This window comes from Gorilla gorilla, chromosome 4 (assembly GCF_029281585.2).
Source record: "Gorilla gorilla gorilla isolate KB3781 chromosome 4, NHGRI_mGorGor1-v2.1_pri, whole genome shotgun sequence".
Classification (NCBI taxonomy): domain Eukaryota; kingdom Metazoa; phylum Chordata; class Mammalia; order Primates; family Hominidae; genus Gorilla; species Gorilla gorilla.
Genome location: NC_073228.2, coordinates 61,020,493 through 61,036,347, shown reverse-complemented (window position 1 = coordinate 61,036,347; position 15,855 = coordinate 61,020,493). Strand labels below are relative to the sequence as shown.

General features: G+C 53.3%; 1 protein-coding gene across 12 annotated transcripts in view; it reads right to left on the bottom strand.

Annotated features, from left to right (window-relative positions):
- Positions 1 to 15,855, bottom strand: part of LOC101125309 (polycomb protein SUZ12-like) — a 73,237-nt gene that overhangs the window by 49,771 nt on the left and 7,611 nt on the right. For 3 of the 12 annotated variants that reach the window (XR_010133619.1, XR_010133618.1, XR_010133620.1), the window contains exon 1: positions 1,215 to 6,508. The exons of 2 other annotated variants lie outside the window; for them this stretch is intronic. Coding sequence is in view for 5 of the 10 variants with exons in the window: in XM_055388628.2 (XP_055244603.1) it covers positions 1,215 to 1,464 (250 nt within the window). In the remaining 5 variants the exon portion in view is untranslated. Of the gene's footprint in view, positions 1 to 1,214; positions 6,509 to 15,855 lie in introns of those variants that run through there. 7 more of the 12 variants (XR_008680214.2, XR_010133621.1, XM_055388628.2 and 4 more) reach the window with 7 other exon arrangements.

Genomic DNA, 15,855 nt, shown 5'->3' with positions numbered 1-15,855 from the left:
ATGAGATACTTTAGAAGGGGTACAAACAAGTATCATTATTGTCACCACTGCCCTTCAGTTCTCCATCCTATTTCCAATTAAACCCTCTCCAGATATTTCAAAGTATATTAAGAAATATAATATGTGAATAATGTGAATCTCTCTGAAGCAGGTTCAATATTCGTTTCCATAAAAACTGAAATTCCTTCTATTAAGTTCCAATTAGAATTGCATGAAGCACTAATGAGAGAGAATGAAGGAAGGGTATTAAACAACGTAATACGTCTTTCTAAGCACAGCTGATACCATGCCCTTAACATATGCCACAGTGAAATTGTAAATAAGGACACTGGGCGGTAGAGCCAAGTTTATTCAAGTTTCTGTAAGATTATTTAGCTATTAAAGATCACCCAAATTATAACACACAAAAGCAAAAAAGGAAACCAATCAGGATATAACATTCCTTAAAGAACAATCAGGATTATTTATAGTCACGATGTTTTTAATAAATTCTATTGTTTGTTTCCAGACACCTTGCTCTCCTTTCCAAATAAGTCAGTTTCACCTACCAGACAGACCTTAGAAACAGAAATTGACGCAAGAAAATGTTCTGTAAGCCGAGTAGAAAAAGCAGAATTCCGGGGTCGTCTCCAGAGAAGATGCTTGACCACTCTCTGGCTCAGTTTACATATCCACAAAATGGGTGGATAGATTTGAAGGGTTTTAAGCATCCAAAGGTGCCATATGAACCTGCAGCACCAAGTTAGCGCGAAGGCATTTCAGACTAAGGACACTTTCTTCGGTTCCACTGCACTCTTCCCTTCACAGGCTTCATTTTGCCCCTCAAAAGCTACAACCGAAACCCCTGTATTTCTAGAGTCCGAAAGGCATGAAAGAAAATAAGAACCAGTCTCGGGATGTGACTGCGGCTCAGTCCAACTGCTACCTCCTCATCTAAAAGCCGCCTGCTCTGAACGCGGGGCCCCAGTCCCGAGCCTCTTGCATCAATCTTGGGGGAGTCAAGAACCTACCCGGACCCTCTTTTCCAGCTCTCCCAAGGCCCTGGACTCCGGATCCCCTGGAGACGTAATCTCCGAAAGGGGGATATCCCCTCAATTCCTCCCTCCACTACCACACAAGTGGACTCCCGAAGAGGAAGGGGGCCCAGCAGAGTGTCCCATCCCCGGTGTTGGCAGAGTGGGTCTTCCTGCCCTCAAAGCCTCGCACGCACTCACTCTCAAAGGCCTGGAGGAAAAGCTCGTGGTCAGCCTGGACGTGCTCCATTTTCGACTTCTTCACCGGTAACGCCGCGGAGGAGAAGGAGGCCGAGTAACTGCCACCGCCTCCACAGCCCCCGCCGCCGGATTTGCCGCTCGAAGCCGTCGCCGCCGCCACCGCCGCCGAACCCCCGAAGCCGCCTCCCCCGGACCCCGCGCTGGGCCCCGAGCCGCCCCCTCCCCCACCGCCGTGCTTCTGAGGCGCCATCACGGTTCCTGCCTCCTCCCGCCGGCCAGCTACTCGCCGGGCGGCCCCGGAGAGCAAGCGCCTGCAATACCAACCGCTCGCCCCAGCAGGCTCCGGCTGACCGAGGGGGGAAGGAGGAGAGAGGGGAAGGGAAGGCAGGAGGAGAGGAGGGAAGGAGGAAGGAAAAAAAAGTGTCTCCTCAGAGCCCCGCTCCGCTTCGGAGGCCGCTTACCCTGCCCTGGCCTCGCTCCGCCCACTTCCCCCGCCCGGCGCTCTGATTGGCCGGCGGGAGCGCGCGCCGCCGGGCCGCCCAGCCCGTTGGCCCGCGGATTCCCCCGTCAGTCACGCGGAGGCGCTTCTCGCGGAGGCGCTTCTCGCGGAGGCGCGGCTTGGTTGGCCCGTGCGCGCTGCCGATCGCGGGCCCGGCCGCCTCTTTGAACTGAATTCGCGGGAAAATTAGGGGTCGGAGCGGCCTTCCTGCTGGCCCCGGTGCATTGTGGGGAGAGAAGGACCCAGCGAGCGGTTTAGGGAGTCTAGATCCTTAGTTTTTTGCCCCCAAACACTGTAAGAGCAGTCAGAGAGGTAAACTGGTTGAGAAGTACTTACATACACTCTTCTCTTCTTGAGGATCTATACCTTTTCAGCTCAGAAAGCTGAGAAGGAATCCGGTGTTTTGCAAGTCTTGCTTTTTTTTTTTTTTTTTTGAGACGGAGCCTCCCTCTGTCGCCCAGGCTGGAGTGCCAGTGGCGCGATTTCGTCTCCCTACGACCTGCGCCTCCCGGGTTCAAGCGATTCTCCTGCCTCAGCCTCCAGAGTAGCTGGGATTACAGGCGCTCGCCACCACGCCTGGCTAATGTTTTGTGTTTTTATTAGAGACAGGGTTTCACCATGTTGGCCAGGCTGGTCTCGATCTCCTGACCTCGTGATCCGCCTGCCTCGGCTTCCCAAAGTGCTGGGATTACAGGCGTGAGCCACTGTGCTGGCCAGAAACACACATTCTCTGAGGCGGGCCCTCCAGCATGGGAACCCCTGCTCCGTCACATCCAGCTGTCATCCCAGCCTGTCCCATCTCAGGCTGTCCTGGGCTCTCAGTACCATCATTGAGCCAGCACTTTCAAATCTCTTATGTCCAGCCTGGAATTTCTCATCAGAGCCCCCACTACCATTTCCCTGCTGAAAACCAAAACCCTTGTAATTGGCCCAGTTAGCTCCCTGACCCCATGTCTGCTCCAGCCACTCCTGCTATTCGTGGACCACAGCAGGCCTTGCCCCAGGGCCTTTGCACCTGTCGCTTCCTCCACCTGTAGCTTCTGCCAACTCACCGTCCACATGGCCGGCTCCTTCAGGCCATTGCTCAGATGGAACTATTCACCTGGTGTATAGAATGTCCTCTTCATGGGGCAGGGATCATTGAACTGTTTTGCTCATGGTGGCCGTATCCCCAACTTTTACTTTTTTTTTTTAGAGATAGGGTCTTGCTCTGTCACTCAGGCTGGAGTGCAGTGGTGAAATCATGGCTCACTGCAGCCTCCACCTCCCAGGCTCAAGCGATCCTCCCGCCTCGGCCTCCCTAGTAGCTGAGACCACAGGTATGCGCCATCACGTCCAGCTAATTTATTTTATTTTGCAAAGATGAGGTCTTGCTATGTTGCCCAGGCTGAACATGAACTTCTGGCCTCAAGAGATCCTCCTGCCTCAACATCCCAAAGTGCTGGGATTACTGCGTGAGGCCATCACCACTGTTGTCTTCATATCCTCAACTTTTAGAATAGGCCTGGCACGCGACAATGAATTATTTGTTGAATGAATCTCAGATCCCAAAGCCGAGACTCTGCCTTGATTCCTCACCTTCCCTGTCATCCCCCTCACAGAAGCCATCAGCAAGTCCTGTGGGCTCTGCCTCTCAAGTATCTCGCGACCTGCCCACTTCTGGCTCTAAGCACAGCGCCCAGGCCCATGCCACCATCCTGTGTCACCTGTATGTTGTCCTGGCCTCCTTGCCCGCCTCCCAATCCGCCCTTCACTCAGAGCTAAGGGACCACATAATGATGTTGATCCGAACATTAACTGACCCCCTGGTCTCTGCTGGGGTCTCATTTCCTCACTAGATCCCAGAGGCTGTGGGTGAACTGGTGCCACCAAGCTCTCCAAGCCCCATTCTGTCCTCCCTCCTGTTCCTGAAACATTCAACATTCCAGTTCCAGCCCCCAAGCAGGATCCCTGCATGTTGGCTGCGGCTGCTCATTGTTCAGGGCTCAGCCGCAAGGTCACCGCAGCAGAGTGACCTACCCTGGCCCCCTGCAAACAAAACAGTCCTCGCCTGCTGCCCTCAACCGCCATCCTTTTCCCTGTTTTTAATTCACAGCTCTCAAGTGAGCACCTGAAATTACCTTTTTATCAACATGAGCTTCTTGAGAGAGGCCCTTACAAATCAGCACACGGCTGGGCACGGTGGCTCATGCCTGTAATCCCAGCACTTTGGGAAGCCGAGGCGGGTGGATCACCAGAGGTCGGGAGTTCGAGACCAGCCTGGCCAACATGGTGAAACCCCGTCTCTACTAAAAATACCAAAAAATTAGCCGGGCGTGGTGGCGGGTGCCTGTAATCCCAGCTACTCGGGAGGCTGAGGCACAAGAATTGGTTGAACCCGAGAGGTAGAGGTTGCAGTGAGCCGAGATTGTGCCATTGCACTCCAGCCTGGAAAACAGAGCCAGACTGTCTCAAAAATAAATAAAATAAAACAAATCGGCACAGGCCCTCAATAAATAAAGATCCCCACAGGGCAGGACACCTGGTCCAGACCTCAGTCTCCTCACATGGGAAATGGGAGGATAATATCTGCAAGACAGCCCTGAACGCCCCCTCTCCAGCCCTGTAGCTCTCTGCCCGCTTCCCCTCTCATGCCCACTCCTGATACCAGCTCCCTCTCCACTGCCCCAGCTTCTTCAGTAAATCCCCCCCAGCCACCTCCAGCCCCCATCCGCATCTCCCCCAACATCCCTGACTAGACACGGCTGGTGTCACTTTCAGATCATTTTACAGCGTGTTACTCCCCCAGCCGCCACCAGCCCCCATCCACATCTCCCCGTACATCTGTGACTAGACATGGCCGGTGTCACTTTCAGATCATTTTCCAGCATGTTACTTTGGGGATGGGGAGTGGCTTCCTTATTTCAACTTCCTCATTTCTCCCCCAACTGCCCAGCCACAGAAAGGTTCAGGGGAGGCAGTGTCCCCAAGCTGAGGAGTACTCCCCTCCCAGGGTCTCCAAGCGCTTTCTTTCACACTGCAACAGGCATCCTAGCAGAGGAACTGGTTAGGGGAAGTAAAAATGGCTGGATTTGTACGGTGACTCATGCCTGTGATCCCAGTGCTTTGGGAGGCTAAGGTGGGTGGATCACTTCAGCCCAGGAGTTCAAGGCTGCAGTGAGCTATGATTGTGCCACTGCACTCCAGCCTGGGTAACATGTCTCTAGAAATTTTTTTTTTTTTTTTGAGACGGAGTCTCACTCTGTCACCAGGCTAGAGTGCAGTGGCACGATCTCGGCTGACTGCAACCTCTGCCTCCTGGGTTCAAGTGATCCTCCTGCCTCAGCCTCCTGAGTAGCTGGGACTACAGGCATGCGCCACCACGCCCAGCTATTTTTTGTATTTTTAGTAGAGACGGGGTTTCACCGTGTTGGCCAGGATGGTCTCCATCTCTTGACCTCGTGATCAGCCCACCTTGGCCTCTCAAAGTGCTGGGATTACAGGCGTGAGCCACAGTGCCCGGCCAAATTTTTTGTTTTTTAATTTGGCATGGTGGCGCCCAGCTACTTGGGAGGCTGAGGCAAGAGGATCACTTGAGCCCAGGAGTTTGCAAGGCTGCAGTAAGCTATGATCCTGCCACTGCACTCCAGTCTAGGCAACAGAGCAAGACCCTCTCTTAATTTAAAAAAAAAAAAAAAAAGGCAGGGAAGCCACCCGATGCCAAGTTGTGTGGGCAGCGAATCCACATGGGTCTAGATCCCAATTTTGCCTTATACGTGCCCTATGTGACCTTGAGCTGGTCTCCTCACCTCCCTGGCCCTGGTTCCCTCTGCGCTGCTATTTTGCAGGGTTCTGGTAAGGAGAGCAGTGGACGTACATGCTGGGCCAACACAGGCCCCATCAGAGGGTGCCGTGCACAGCCTGGCGCCAGTCAGGGCACAAAGACACCCACGGAAGAGGCAGTCCCTCTCTTCCTCCCAGGCTGCACCCTAGAATGCTGAGACTCCAGAGTGGAGCCCCCCCTGAGCCACGTATACTTCCACCGGGAACTCCAAGGCATCTTCAGCCCAACCAGACCAATACAAGCCCCTACATCAGTGCACGGTGCCACCATCCTTCCAGGCCCTCCAGCCAGAACCCCAGGAGCTGAAAGCCTTGACTCCTCTTTCTCTCACCCCTAAATCCAGTTCAAGAGTAAGTCTTTGGGCTGTGTATACTTCCAGAACACCCCAGTGTTGGTCCACACATCTGTCTTCAGCATCTGCCCCTCTAGTCCTGGGCCCTGGCCACTCCCCAAGTGCCCTCTGGCCCCTTTGCCTCCGATGTCCAGGCTCTCCTGGCAGCCAGAGGCACTACCTCCTTTTTTTTCTTTTTTTGAGATGGAGTCTCACTTTGTCACCGGGGCTGGAGTGCAGTGGCACAATCTTGGCTCACTGCAACTTCCACCTCCCGGGTTCAAGCGATTCTCCTGCCTCAGCTTCCTGAGTAGCTGGGATTATAGGCGCCCACCACCATGAGTAGACACGGGGTTTCACCATGTTGGCCAGGCTAGTCTGGAACTCCTGACCTCAAGTGATCCACCCGCCTCGGCCTCCCAACGTGTTAGGATTACAGGCATGAGCCACTGTGCCCAGCCTCCAAAACTTTTTTATCACCCCAAATAGAAACTCCATACCCACTAAACAATAACGCCCACTCCCCTCATCGCCCAGCCCTGGTAACTTATAGTCTACTTTCTGTCTCCATGGATTTACCTATTCTAGACATTTCATACAAATGGAATCACAGGCTGTGTGGCCTTTTCTCCCCCCCCTCCCCCCCTCCCCCCCCCCAGTTAGATGGGGTTCTCACTCTGTTGCCCAGGCTGGAGTGCTGTGGCCCAATCTCGGCTCACTGTAACCTCCACCTCCCAGGCTCAAGTGATCCTCCCGTCTCAGCCTCCTGAGTAGCTGGGACTATAGTCACATGACCCCTCTAAATTAACTCCTGGCTAATTTTTGTATTTTTGTATTTTTTGTAGAGGCAGGATTTCGTCATGTTGCCCAGGCTGGCCTCAAACTCCTGGACTCAAGTGATCTGCCCATCTTGGCCTCGTAAAGTGCTGGGATTACAGGTGTGAGCCACCATTCCTTATTTTGTGTCCAGCTTCTCTCACTCAGCGCCACGTTTCCAAGGCTCACCTACGTTATAGCCTGGATCCGAGCTTCATTCCGTTTTATGGCTGCGTAGTATTCCACTGCATGGGTGGACCATGTTTTCTTTATCCAGTCATCGGTAATGGACATGTGGGCTGTTGCACAGAAGGGTCCTTTTTATTTTCTCCCTAGCTTTACTGAGGCATCACTGACAAATAGAAATTACATATATTTAAGGTTACATGATATTTTGATATCCATTATGTGTTGTGAAATGATTACTACAACCAAGCTAACTAACAACATATCCAACACCTCACCTAGATACCTTTCTGGTGTGTGTGGTGAGAACACTTGAGTCTAATTCCTCAGCAGGTTTCAAGAAAACAGTATGCTATAATAATAATTATTATTGTTATTTTGAGACGGAGTCTCGCTCTGTCACCCAGGCTGGAGTGCAGTGGCGCAATCTTGGCTCACTGCAACTTCTCCCTCCCAGTTCAAGCAATTCTCGTGCCTCAGCCTCCCAAGTGGCCGGGGCTACAGGTGAGCACCACCGTGCCTGGTTAATTTTTGTATTTTTAGTAGAGATGGGGTCTCATGTTGCCCAGGCTGGTCTCAAACTTTTGAGCTCAAGCAATCTGCCTGCCTTGGCCTCCCAAAGTGCTGCGATTATAGGTATGAGCCAGCACACCTGGCCTGCTATTATTAATTATAGTCACCATGCTGTACTTTAGGTCTCTGGAAGTTTTTTTTTAGAGATGAGGTCTTGCTCTGCTGCCCAGGCTGGAGTGCAGTGGCACCATCATAGCTCACTGCAGCCTCGAACTCCTGGGCTCAAGAGATCCGCCCACCTCAGCCTTCCATGTAGCTGGGATTACAGGCGTGTGCCACCATGCTTGGCTGATTTTAAATTTTTTTGTGGAGACAGGGTCTTGCTATGTTGTTCAGGCTGGCCTTGCACTCCTGGCGTCAAGCAATGCTCCCGCCTTGGCCTCCCAAAGTGCTGGGATTACAGGCCCAAGCCATTCTGCCAGGTTAAAACGTTTATCTGAAAGCTGAAAGCTTGTACCCTTTGACCTACATCTCCCGCCTTCCCCTGTGCCCTCACCCCCATAACCACTGCTCTACTCTGCTTCTAAGAGTTCAATTCTTTTTTAGATTCCACAGATAAGTGAGGTCACGCACTATTTGTCTTTCTGTGTCTGGCTTATTTCACTTAGCATAATGTCCTCCAGGTTCATCCATTCCAGAGGGGTGTTTTAAAAGACAATCTTGGCCGGGCACAGTGGCTCACGCCTGTAATCCCAGCACTTTGGGAGGCCGAGGAGGGCAGATCACCTGAGGTCAAGAGTTCAAGACCAGCCTGGCCAATATGGTGAAACCCCATCTCTATTAAAAATACAAAAATTAGCCAGGTGTGATGGCGGGGACCTGTAATCTCAGCTACTCAGAAGGCTGAGGTAGGAGAATTGCTTGAACCTGGGAGGCAGAGGTTGCGGTGAGCCAAGATCACACCACCGACTCTAGCCTGGCCGACAGAGCAAGACTCCGTCTCAAAACAAAAACAAAAACAAAAGCCAATGTTGAGTGGTGGGTCTTCTGCTTTAACCCCTCCAACACCTCTGACTCCCGCCTTGTCTCCCTCCAGCCATGCGGGTTCCCACCCTGCAGCCTCAGCCTGTCCCCATCTGTGTCCCTCAGACTCAGAGGTGTCCTCCCCAGAGACGCAGACATGGGCCTCCGCCACCCTGTATGACAGTGCCCTGCAGTCACCACCTGCCTGTGCATCCCTCGCCATGCTGTGACCTCTTGTGTCTCTGTTTTCTTCTTGGTAAAACGGGGATACCTCAGAGGGCAGCTGTGCAACAGGACAAATTCACACATGAGACACTCGGGATGCTCCTGGCACATAGACGGGGTGAAGCATCCCTTGTCCCCATTGTCACTTTCTCCATTAGCTCGGGCTGCCATAACAAAGTACCACAGACTGCGCGGCTTACACAGCAGAAATTTACTTCCTCCTAGTTCTGGAGGCCAGAAGGCCAAGATCAAGGTGCCAGCGAATTCAGTTTCTGTGGAAATTCTCTTCCGCCTTCTCACTATAACCTCACAGGGCCTCTTCTCTAGACATGCATAAAGGGAGACAGATCCCTGCTGTCTCTTTTTTTTTTTTTTTCTCTCTGAGACAAGGTCTGGCTCTCTTGCTCCGGCTGGAGTGCAGTGGCACAATCCCGGCTCATTGCAGTCTCAACCTCCCAGGCTCATGCGATCCTCCTGCCTCAGCCTCCTGAGTAGCTGGGGCTACAGGTGCGTGCTCCTGTGCCCAGCTACTTTTTTGATTTTTTTTGTAGAGATGGGGTCTCACTATGTTGCCCAGGCTGGTCTTGAGCTCCTGGCCTCAAGCGATCCTCCTGCCTTGGCCTCCCAAAGTGCTGGGATTACAGGCATGAGCCACAAGCCCCGGCCTCTCTCTTCTTATTGGGATACCAGTCCTCTCAGAGTAGAAGGCCCCACCCTTAAGATCTCATTTAACCTTAATTACCTCCCTCAAGGGCCTACCTCCAAATACACTCACGCTGGAGTCAGGGCTTCAACCTCTGCATTCGGGAGGGAGGTGGGAAGATACAATTTAGTCCATAACCTCATCCATCCCATCCCTGCTCTATACTTTTACTTGACCACTCCTAGAGTTCCTTTATTTTATTTTATTTATTTATGTTTTGAGATGGAGTCTCACTCTGTCGCTTAGGCTGGAGTGCAGTGGTACGATCTTGGCTCACTGCAACCTCCACCTTCCAGGTTCAAGCAATTCTCCTGCCTCAGCCTCCTGAGTAGCTAGGATTACAGTCACACACCACCACGCCTGCCTAATTTTTGTATTTTTAGTAGAGACGACGTTTTGCCATGTTGGTCAGGCTGGTCTTGAACTCCCAAACTCAGGTGATCTGCCTGCCTTGATCTCCCAAAGTGTTAGGATTACAGGCGTGAGCCACTGCTCCCAGACTTTTCTTTGTTTTGTTTTGAGACGGAGTCTTGCTCTGTCGCCCAGGCTGGAATGCATTGGCATGATCTTGGCTCACTGCAACCTCTGCCTCAAGTGATTCAAGAACCTCGAGTGATTCTCCTGCCTCAGCCTCCTGAGTAGCTGAGATTACAGTCACAGGCCACCACACCTGGCTAATTTTTGTATTTTTAGTAGAGACGGGGTTTCGCCATATTGGTCAGGCTGCTCTCGAACTCCCAACCTCAGGTGATCCACCCGCCTCGGCCTCCCAAAGTGCTGAGATTACAGGCATGAGCCACCGTGCCCAGCCTTCTAGATTTTCTTTCTACTCCCAGGAGAATGGAAACTCCTGAGGCTGAAACTTGGTTTCCCTGACTCCTGTCTCCTGGTCCCCTGAACACACAGTGGGTCCCCAAGCAAAAACTTACTTAGTCACAGGGGAGTGACTAAGGATGGCAGTGAGGATAGCTGGAGATGGGGCATCTGCCCTGTGACCTGGGAGGCCACGCCTGACCCCCACAGGCAGGGTGCCATTGCCTTAGGGGTACAGATAGAGTTCCCCAGGAGCACAACGCCCTCTCCCCAGCGTGGCTCCCCTAGGAAGCTCCAGACACCCCCAGGGACCAGCCTCAGTTTGGCAGGCGGTGGGTGTCCCCTGGGAGACCCAGGCCTGACCATCCCTGAGGCCTCTGGAGGGGGAGGTGTTACAGATTGAATTACAGCCCCTGACCCCCACCACCAAAGAAAAAAAAACATGTCAGGCTGGGCACAGTGCACAGTGGCTCACACCTAGAACCCCAGTACTTTGGGAGGCCAAGGTGGGAGGATCACTTGAGCCTTGGAGTTTGAGACCAGCCTGAGCAACATAGTGAGACCCCATCTCTACAAAAAACACAAAAATTAACCGAGCACGGTGGCATGTGCCTGTAGTCCCAGCTACTGGGAAGGCTGAGGTGGGAGGGTTGCTTGAACCCAGGAGGTTGAGGCTGCAGGGAGCTCTGATTGCACCACTGCACTCTAGCCTGGGCAAGAGAGTGGGACCCCATGTCAAAAATACAAAAGATATGTTGAAGTCCCAACTCCTGATAACTCAAATGTGACTGTGTTGGGAACATCTGGAGTCCTTACAGAGATAATCAAGTTAAAATGAGGTCATTAGTGTGGGTCCTAATCCAACAACTGATGCCCTTATACAAAGGAGAAACCTGGACACACACATGCACAGAAGACCATGTGACCATGAAGGCAGAGATCAGAGTGATGCTTCTAGAAGCCAGGGAAGATTGCCAGTTAATGACCGAAAGAAGCCAGGAAACAGGCCTGCAACGGATTCTCCCTGAAGGCTCCCAGAAGGAACCAACCCTGACGACATCTTGATCTTGGACTTCCAACCTCCAGAGCTGGGAGGCGACACAATTCTGTTGTTGGCTGCAGTGGCTCACGCCTGTAATCCCAGCACTTTGGGAGGCCAAGGCGGGAGAACTGCTTGAGCCCAAGAGTTTGAGATGAGCCTGGGCAACACAGTGAGACCCCAGCTCTATAAACAAATATAAAAAAGTAGCTGGGCATGATGGGATGCACCTGTAGTCCCAGCTGCTCAGGAGGCTGAAGTGGGAGGATCACTTGAGCCCGGAAGGTTGAGGCTGCAGTGACCTGTGATCGCACCACTACACTTCAGCCTGGGCAATAGAGCAAGACCCCATCTCTGAAACATAAACAAAAAAACCAATAAAGTCTCTGTTGCTAAAGCTGTCCCGTCTGTGGTAATTTGTTGTGGGAGCCTAGGAAATTCATATAGGGAGTCAGGACACACAGAGAGTGAGGAGGGAGGCAGAGATGGGGGCAAGGGCCTGAGCCGCAGAACTTTAAAGAAACCATTTACAGGAAACAGCAAACGACAGGGTGGCATCTAGCTGGGCTCTCCAGCAAGGAACCACCTGAGATGCCTGGGACAGTGGCGGACACCTCCAAGTCCCAGCCCGAGCAGCTTCCACGTGTAGCTCATGTAAACCTAATAACCATTTAGGAAGGAGAGATGCTTGTACCCACAGCTTACAGAGGAGGAAAGTGAGGTCCTGTCATTGAAGAGATATACCCAGGGACACTCAACTGGTAAGGGGGCTTGAACCCAGGGAGGGCTGGCTCCCCAGGTTGGGCTTGATGAGCTGTGGGGGTATCCTGGGGGGCCAGAAGAGCCCCCACCCCCGGGCCCACACTGTATTTGAGTGTCTATGCAACCTCAGAGCTGGTCACGCCTGGACGTTCTACACCTGGGAAGCCAGGTGAGCCCACACCTGTGTCTGTCCCGCCCTTGCACCTCAGTAGTCTCCAGTCACCTTGTCTTTCTTTTTTCTTTCCTTCTTTCTTCTCTTTCTCTCTCTTTTTTTTTTTTTTTTCCTTTGAGACAGCAGGATCTTGCTCTGTTGCCCAGGCTGGAGTGCAATGGTGCACTCTCAGCTCACTGCAGCCTCATCCTCCCAGGCTCAAGTGATCCTCCCAGCTCAGCCTCCTGAGTAGCTGGGACTACAGGCACACAAACCCCCGCCTGGCTAATTTTTGTGTTTTTTGTAGAGATGAGGTTTCACCATGTTGCCCAGGCTGGTCTTGAATTCCTGGGCTCAAGCGATCCTCCCGCTTCAGCGTCTCAAAATGCTGGGATTACAGGTGTACCCAGGAATCCACTGCACCCAGCCATAGGCGACCCTATTTCACCCATGGGTAACGGGGCTGCACACCTGCCTGTATGTTCGCATCTAAGCCCTACGTCTGTCTCAAGTCAAGGGTCGGTGTGGCAGGGTGGGCCACTGAGGCCTAGACTCTGTCCTCGGGTGCCCTGGGATGGAGATGGGGAGAGCGACAGGAGGAGAAGCGGCTGCTGGGGGAGAGGGGGCGCCTCTAGCCTGCCCTAGCCTGCAGTGGCCATGGCAACCCTCTGCGCGCTTGAGTGGGTGGGAGTCTGAGTGCCTTGGGTGAGGTGGGGGGGAACCAAGGTGGGGATCTGGGATCTGAGCCCCCTTCATGGTCTCCTCCCTTCCTGGCAGCAGCCGGCCCCTCCACACACAGCCCTCTGGCTGCATCTCCTGCCTCCTGCCCACTCCCCAAACCCAGCCGCCCATGAGCCCGCCTCCTCCAGGAAGCCCTCAGGCATCCGGCAGGCCCATAAGGAAGCTGCAGGCCCCGGGGTTACTATGAAGGACCAGCTGAGAGTCGAAGCTCCTGAATTTCAATCTGCTGTGTAGCTTCAGAGCAAGCACTTGGCCTCTCTGAACCTATTTCCCCATTGCTGCTCAGGGACTAACAGACCTACCTCGCAGAGACAGAGCACGTGCCCAGAGAGGGCCCAGGTACATGGTCCTCGGGCAGGGCAGGGTTCTCGCGGCATCTCCAGTCCCTGCCCCATCCTCCAGCTCAGCGGATGGCAGCCCAGTCCCTCCAGGTGCTCAGGAACCGGACAGTCATCCTGGATCCCTCTCCCCTCACATCACATCCAGCCCCGTCAGGTCCTGTGGCTACTCCTTCAGAGTCCACTCACCTCTCGCCACTCCTCAGCTTCTCTGGTCCAGCCCCATCATCTCCTGGCTGGACCCCACTTCCCCACCTCACTGTCTACACCTCGTCTCCCCATCTATCTGCCACCCCTGTCCCATCCAATCTCTACCCCAAGGCGAGAACAATCTTTGCAAAATGAAACTGTCTACAGTATGTTTCCCCCATGGCCACCAGAGGGCGCTTGTGAGCATCTAAGTCAGCTGCTTCCCTCCTCTTCTCAGAACCCTCCGTGGCTCCCACCTCACTCGACCAAAAGCCAAAGTCTGTATCATACAAAGGCTCTGCACTGGGCCGGATGTGGCGGCGCACACCTGTAATCCCAGCACTTCGGGAGGCTGAAGCGGGCTGATTGCTTGGGCTCAGAAGTTCCAGACCAGCCTGGGCAACATAGTGAAACCCTGTCTCTACCAAAAATACAAAAAGTTAGCCACGCATGGTGGCACACGCCTGTGGTCCCAGCTCCTCGGGAGGCTTAGGTGGGAGGATCTCTTGAGCCCGGGTGGTGGAGGTTGCAGTGAGCTGAGATTATGCCACTGCACTCTAGCTTGGGCAACGGAGCAAGACCCCATCTCAAAAACAAAAAACAAACAGGCCCTGTACAATGTGAAACACCAGGCACTGTTCTGCCTTAGGGCCTCTTCATGGGCTGTTTCTCTCTTCCCCAGATCCCCTCACAGCTCCTCCTGCATCTTCCTTTTGGTCTTTCCTCAAACATCACTAGCTCGGCAAGGTCCTGCTGGCCCCCGCACTCCTACGCCGTGTCCTGACTTGATTTCTCCATACCTATCACCAGCACACCATGCATTTTATTTGCTTATGAACTCTCTGCTACTAGATGCTGGCTCTGCAGGGTGGGGTTTGCATACTACACTCAGCACAGTGCCTGGCACAAGCAGGAAGCTGAAATATAATTGTTCAATGAAGAACCTTTTAAAGGTCACCTGGAGCTGGGCACAGTGGCTCATACCTGTAATCCTAGCACTTTGGGAGACCAATGCAGAATTGCTTGTGGCCAGGAGTTTGAGACCAGCCTGGGCAACACAGTGAGATCCTCTCTCTACAAAAATTTAAAAATTAGCCAGGCATGGTGGCACACACCTGTGGTCCTGGCTACTCGGGAGGCTGAGGCAGCAGGGTCATTCAAGCCCAAAAAGTCAAGGCTGCAGTGAGCTATGATCATGCCACTGCACTCCAGCCTGGGTGACAAAACAAGACTCCGTCTCTAAATAAAATAAAATAAAATAAAATAAAGGTCACCCCAGCCACCAAGCAGCACTAGACTGCAGAGCGGTAGGGGTCATTCAAAAAATTCCCTGCACCCCCCCGACACCTTCTCCTTCGTCTCCCCATCTATCTGCCACCCCTGTCCCATCCAGTCTCTACCCTGAGGCCAGAACGATCTTTGCAAAATGGAAATCCAATTACACCCCTCCCTGCCTACAACCCTCCATGGCTCCCTATTGCCTGTGATGCTCTAACATGGCATCTCAGGCCCTGCTGTCCTGCCACCTTCCCATCACTTCTACTCAGCGTCTGTCTCTCTCTCACACACAGTTCCTTATTCTGCTCTCCCTCCAAAGGGCTCTGCCCAGAGGACGGCATTCGTATCTCTCATATCCACTCTCACAGCACACAGGGCCTCTGTGTTTTGCTCCCCTAACTGGACTTGGGCTCAGCTGTTAAATGTCTGTCTTCCCCACCATCGAGGGACTCTGAGGGGAAAGTACCATTGTGGGTTGGGCTGGCTCTTGTTGCATACCCAGCCCTGGGCAAGGAGTGGATGCTTGTTCATTTGTTTAATGAATGAAGATGAAATAGACCCAAAAAGCAGATCATCTATTCAGTGGATGTTTACCGAGTTCCCAACTGGTCACAAGTGCAATGGAGGAAGGTGTGCTTGAGAGGGGGTATACGTGTAGGTGCAACTGTAGACAGGGTGGCCAGGAAATGCCTCCCCTAAAAAGTGACATTTCAGCAGAGGTCTTGAGGAGGTGAGCCATCTAGGTACCTGTGGAAAGAGCATTCTGGGCAGAGGGAACAGCACGTGCAAAGGTCCTGGAGTAGGAATGTGCTGAGATGTGGCTGGGGCCCTGCAAGCAAGGGAAGAGTGGAAGGAGGTGAGGGCAGCTGGGGAGGGGGGTCACAGAGACCATGCAGGGCCTTGTGGACCTCAAGGAGGACTTTGGCTTTCTAGAGAGGTGGGAGCCATTGGGAATCCTGAACAAAGGAGGGATGGGATCTGGCTCGGGTGTTCACAGGTGTCCTCTGGCCACAGAGGTGGAGATCAGACTGTGTGTGGGGAGGGTTGCTGGGAGTGGAGGGTACTCCCTACCCCACCTGTCCCTTGCCTTTTGTCCACAGGGCTGTCAAAGCCAGAAACCTGAAGCTTCCACCAAGTGCTGGCTGCTTCTGGCCCTCACCTTGCTGGTTGCCTCCTGGCCTCCCTTCTGGCCTCCTGGCCTCCCTTCCTGC